This window comes from Oryzias melastigma, linkage group LG13 (genome assembly GCF_002922805.2).
Source record: "Oryzias melastigma strain HK-1 linkage group LG13, ASM292280v2, whole genome shotgun sequence".
In the NCBI taxonomy this organism is placed as follows: Eukaryota; Metazoa; Chordata; class Actinopteri; order Beloniformes; family Adrianichthyidae; genus Oryzias; species Oryzias melastigma.
The window spans coordinates 10,140,675-10,146,674 of record NC_050524.1 but is presented as its reverse complement, the minus strand read 5'-3'; the positions used below and the strand labels follow the sequence as shown (position 1 = coordinate 10,146,674).

Below are 6,000 nucleotides of genomic sequence, written 5' to 3'. Positions count from 1 at the left end.
ATATTTACATTCAAGATTCTATTTTATGTTTCGACTTCCGATAAAGAGAGCACCGCCACTTCTGGTTGTCCACTTAAAGCACTGGGTATAACTAAATTTGGAATATGGCATCGTGATGTAATGGTGGTTCCTCTGTCTCCATATCTTGGTTAGAGACAATATCTCTGAACTGAGAAAGGTGTAACAAAAGTAACAGACATGAACTCAGCATCGACCATCATAGGATCTAGATTCCCATCACATCTGAACTGTTATTTCTGAACTGAATACTTTCTCTTTGCTTGGTATTTTTTTTTGTTTATAACGTATATTTGCTATCAAAGCTGTACACTGTAGTGACCTCCATGCATGAAAGGGTTAAGGTGTCAGAAAAACAGTTTACAGTTGCAGCAGCGCTAAGATGAACACAACTTTGGCCTTGTTTATTTATGTGTACTATTAGGTACAGACCAACTACCAGGAAAGTCATGTGTTTTTTTGTTACATTAAACATGTTCTGGTGGCCATTTTCTCATAATGGAGGACGTATTTAAATAAAATGAAGCTTAAAATAGCATTTATGAGTATTTTTTACTCGATTTGCAGTGAATCAGGAGCAGACAAAAAATGTCATTGGAAATGGAGCTTATTGTCACGTGGAAGACCAATCGACAGAGAACCAGATCCCTGCTCTGCTCCATTTTGATGCACTTGTAGACGACTAGATCCATCTCTTTCTTCCTCGAGTTTGAGGGTCTGTAAGCTAGCTATGGGTGATGGGAAAGCAGGGCGGGGTTTCTCCACACCAACAGTACTGCACACAACTAATAAAGGTGAATTTCTGATGAAATACTGCTACAGAAACTATGATGTAAATCAGTGTTTTTCAACCTTTTTTGAGCCAAGGTACACTTTTTTCCTTGACAAAAATCTCCGGCACTCCAGCATCCAAATAAGTAAAACAGGAGAAACTATAGTCTGTATTGAGGTACAGTCCCTCCATATTCTAGCGACAATTTTTGTATTAATTCAAGTAGAAATGATGGAAGTTGCTGCTGTTTTTCCTAAATGTTGTAATAAAAGTTGTGATAGTTCTCAATAATTTTCAACTAAATTAGTTGAAAATTTGCTCGAGTCGTTGTTTTTCTCCTTTATTAATTTATTAATAACTGTATTAATATGCAATTTTATGTGACCTTACAAATATTTTTTTATATTTATTTAAATGTTTGCACCAAAGCAACTGTAATTTTTTAACAATTATAATATCACAAAATGCTTGTTTTTTTACACACACACAAAACCCCATTATATTCATGTTTATGTTCAATTGTAACAACAAAGAGTGAATATTTTAAATTTTTTCTATTTTTTATTTTGTCTAAATGCAAAATGTAACTTTAACAAAAAAAAAATTTGATTTATTTTTGGGTGAATAAATTATTTTATTTTAGTAGAAGTCACTTTAACCCAATGCATTATGGGAGATTCAGTGCAAAAACTGATGCTGGACAAACTCACGTCTCTGAGCTCCATTATTTTGTTCACTTTCTCCACGGATCCTGCGGGAAGCTACACCGCTAAATACGAGCTTTTGCTGTTATTTTTGTTAGAACTGTGAGACTTTACGAGCCAAAAAAGTGAGGACATTAACAACCTGTGATGAGTCAGACTGATGACATGATTAAGCCTCTAGGAATGATTGGCGGAGACAGTTGAAGGGGCGGAACTTTTCCCAAAAAACAGCTAGCTGTGGCTAAATCTAGGAATCGTCATTCTTATCAAAAAGTCATTATTTGAATCAAATAAACGCAAAAAAAAAGTATTTTATGGTCTTTCATACTCAAGATCTTTGTCAATAGCAGAAAACAGAGAGTGTTTTTCAAGATTTTCAAGCCCATCTTAAAACCAACAACAATGATGACTAAATCTAATGATCGATCAAAGACGAAAGGTCAAAGGTTATACCTGTTAAGGAGCTGTCCAGGTTGTCCATGCTAGATCCCGGCGTGTGCTCGATACCGCGGTGATGCCTGGCTCCGTACCCCTCGTCCTCCTCGTCTTCCTCCTCATCCAAGTCCTCATCAGGCAGGTCGGTCTCCAGGTCGGAAACCATTGTGCTCGACACGTAGCCCACTGGAGGAGCTGGAGCGTGAGGAGGAAGCGAGCCTCCCTGCATGTGCCTGACAAGAACAAAAAAAGGGAAAAATTATGGAGGAAGTTTAAAGATAAAAAATCCGTGTTGGAATATGTGGAGAGATTTCTTTGACAATTTGGCTAATTCTAAAGTGCTGCTAACACAATGACATGCTAATTGTTGCTAAGGATGGCGTGCAGACATGCTCTCCAGGCCTGTCGACACCCGGCTGTCACCTCGGCGGCAGCAGGCTTCTCTGGCAGCCCGCTTTGATAGAGGACTGCAAAGTCTTTGACGTAGTTTGCAGTGGGAATTGGTTGTAATTACTGGCCCTCTGGTGCTGTCAGAGATGCTCTCAAGCCAACATAGTCATTACTCGGTAACACGACATCTCCTTCCTGACAGGATGACCCCCCCCTTCCCCCAACCACCACTACCTACTTCACTATTATGAATGAATGGCAGTCTCTCATTCTCTCTGCGCCGCTGACAGAATGAAGCATGGCCTTCATCTGACTTGCATGAGCACAACAACAATGGAACGTGGATTGTATATGTGTGTAGAGGGAGTAAACAACCATGGGTAAGAAACTGTGTCTCTTAGAGTGAGCAAAATACAGTGGTTTCCTAAGTGGTAGCACGGGCCCATTAAAATTGAATGATTAATGGGTTTATCTCTGCTGCACACACAGTATATGTGAGGAGAGTAGAACCCAGCAGAGAGAGGAAGAGGATGTAAGCATCATATGACAACAATGTGAGAATATGAAGCACATTTACCATGTCTGCTTAGCCATGTCCAGTTGGTAAGCTCTGGTCAGCTCTTCCAAATGAGCCTGCAGCATTGGCTGCATCTCGTCCCGGGGTGAGGGGGTGAGGGTGGCGGTGGACTGCTGTCCGAACGACACAGCGGCTGGGGAGGAGGCCACCCCCCGGATGGGTGGAGTGGGAACCCTCTCCTCCTCTTCTTCCAGCTCGTCTTCCATGCCCTGATGAAGGTACGTCTGCACCGGCATGGCTGTCCCCCAGCTGTCACTGTCGTACCTGAAGTCAGGGCACAGGCTTTGATTATGGAGCCGCTCAGAGCTCTGTATTGGGAACAGTTTGTATTAGATGACACTATAAATGAAGGCACACACATCTACACACTTGTATAATCCACCTATACTAATTATTATACAGATACTTCACATAGTTTTTTCAGTGAAAAGCTTTCCCCATTAACAAAAATAGGAAAACAAATAAGTGTGTGGCACATTTATCCAACATAAATGAATAAAAAATATTAGAATAAAGTTATAAAACTATGAGAAAAAAGTTGTAATTTTACTGAAAAAAAGCCAAAAAAAAACAAAATATACTGCAACTATACTATTGACAGGCTCGCCCGCTGGAAATCAACTCGTCGGATCAGATTCTTTTTTTATTATTTATGTCTTTACACTTATGCAAAAACAAAATTGACTCACTGAATGACTTAGTATTTCCTTATTTGTGAAACCGATGTGAAATAACTGCTTTCAATGCTATTTTACGTCTCTCGTACTCAAAATGATATTCGTTTTTTTGTTGTTTGGCCTGTTTTTTTCTTAGTAAACAGACTATTGCGTTATAAATATAAGAAATTAATCTCACAAATTCTCAGCTTATAACATATTAAATTATAACTTTATTATCATAAAGTACTGCCTATTTTGTTCACACACATACAATTACAACTTTTCTCTCATATTTTTACAACTTTAATCTTGTAAAATTACACTTTTTTTTACTTTTACAATTTTTTTTGGTAAATGTATGACTTTTTCTTATTATCTTACGACTTTATTGGTGTAAAATTTTAACGTTTTTCTTTTAAATATACAAATTTTTTCGCTTAAATTAACAACTTTTTTCCTGCAAATTTACAACTTTTACTCAAAACTTTACACATTCATTCTTGTAAATGTTTAGTTTTTTTCAATAATTTACAAATTACTTTCTTGTCAAATTATGACTTTTTCTCATTACTTTACCGCTTTATTCTCCTACATTTTTGACTGTTTCATCTAATAAATTTACAACCTTATTCTTGAAAAATAACTTTTTTATCATAATTTTACTTCTTTATTATTGTAAATTTTTAGATGTTCAAATTCTTGTTCATTTACATCTTGATTCTCATAGAATTACAACTTTTTTCTCATAAATTTACGATTTTTTAAGACTTTATTCTTGCAATTGTTAGATTTTTTTCATAAATTAAATTTTTATTTTTTATTACAACTCTTTCTCATAATTTTTCAACTTAATTCTTGTAAAATTATATCTGTTTGTATTTTTACAACAATGTTCTGTAAATTTACAACTTTTACACATCATTTACATAAATGTAAGATATTAGTCTAATAAATTCTCACCTTATAATTTATTAAAATTTTACTGTAATATATCAAAATACTTACTTTTTTCCTCGTAAATTTAAGTTTTTACTCATAAAATTATGACTTTTCACCAATAAATTTACAACTTTTGTCTTGTAAAATTACAGATTTTTTTCTTGTATTTTCACAAAGTTATTCTTGTAAACATATGAATTTTTTCTCAGTATTTTGCGACTTTATTCTAGTAATTTTACTCATTTATTTTATTTTATGGTGTCCCCAATTCTCTATAACACATGTCGTATGAATGGATGTAATCTAACAATTGAGGAAAAATCAAAAAGCATAAAAGACCAACCACTGCAAGCCCCTCGTGACCTTGCCTAACTTTTATTAGAATTGAGAAAATGACAGTTCTAAGTTAAATTATAGAGTCTGTCAGGCTCCAGTCGCTCAGAGCTGCGCTTATATATGTCGAAATAATACGAGCCATAAAGAAAATGTTCATTAAAGAAATTTGTCGGTGCACACTTCATAGGACATAACTGTTTTAATCTGCTGCCATTAAGAGCAGTCTCAGATTTACAGTGCAAGAGACTTTTCATTTGCCACATAGCCTATTAAAGCAGACGACTCTCCCTGACTGAAAATGGGAGTGAGGACATAACACCTACCGGAAAACTGATAGAATTCCTCAGAATCAGCCAAAAATAAATAAATAAATGTGTCTTTAAACCACACAAACATCTTAGAGGTTTATATTTTCCTTTTTTGAAAGTGAAGAAACTCCCCCACAGGTTGCTGATGGGATCAGGAGACCTTTTCACCCTTCTAATGGGAGCGTGAACTAAAACTCGAGAATCTAAGAATTACCAGATAGATGTGCATCTTTTTTACCCACTTCCTTCCATTTGGACAAAATAGAGCTGGTTTTGAACGAACGATGGCAGACCTACCCTCCTCCTTCATGGTGCTCGTTGGGATAAAGGTCCATCTCAGTGCCGGGCAGAGGGTGAACCGGGGGAGGGGGCAGGGGAACGTTGGCCCAGTTGGAGCCATTGGCTTTAGCAGATTTGGAGGCTGCCTTCGTTTTCTTCTTCTTGCCTCCCTTTCCACCTAGAGAAAGAAAATGATTCATTCAGGACACATGGTCACTGCAAATCGGATTGTATCAGAAAATCAATTAAAATCTAATGCACAAGTGGGATGGCGTTGCAAATTGCAGGAGCTGCTTTTGCCACGTGACAAATGTGTATCATAAAGAAACTCAATTTTGTGCAAACATTACAGCTTAAATTACAACTCCATTTCAACAGCAAAGCCATGCACGGTTCCAAACATGAGATTTCAATGGGTTCTTGCCTGTCACCACTTTCATAGAAAATCTCAAGGTTTCCTGATGAAAAGCATGCTCCCATTGATTGATTGGCTGAAAAGCCTCGAATCTCCATAGAAACAGTGGAGAACGGCAGTAAACGCGGCGGAGGGAGACCTTTGAGCTCCACCCATCCCTCAGCGTGC

General features: G+C 37.0%; 1 protein-coding gene across 11 annotated transcripts in view; it reads right to left on the bottom strand.

Moving 5' to 3' along the window:
• The window catches only part of robo2 (roundabout, axon guidance receptor, homolog 2 (Drosophila)), a 351,986-nt gene that overhangs the window by 13,397 nt on the left and 332,589 nt on the right, over positions 1-6,000 (bottom strand). For all 11 annotated transcript variants that reach the window (XM_036214858.1, XM_036214861.1, XM_036214859.1 and 8 more), the window contains 3 exons: positions 5,436-5,595; positions 2,897-3,160; positions 1,948-2,162 (listed from right to left, as the gene is read on the bottom strand). In XM_036214858.1, the coding sequence (XP_036070751.1) occupies positions 1,948-2,162; positions 2,897-3,160; positions 5,436-5,595 (639 nt within the window). The remainder of the gene's footprint in view (positions 1-1,947; positions 2,163-2,896; positions 3,161-5,435; positions 5,596-6,000) is intronic.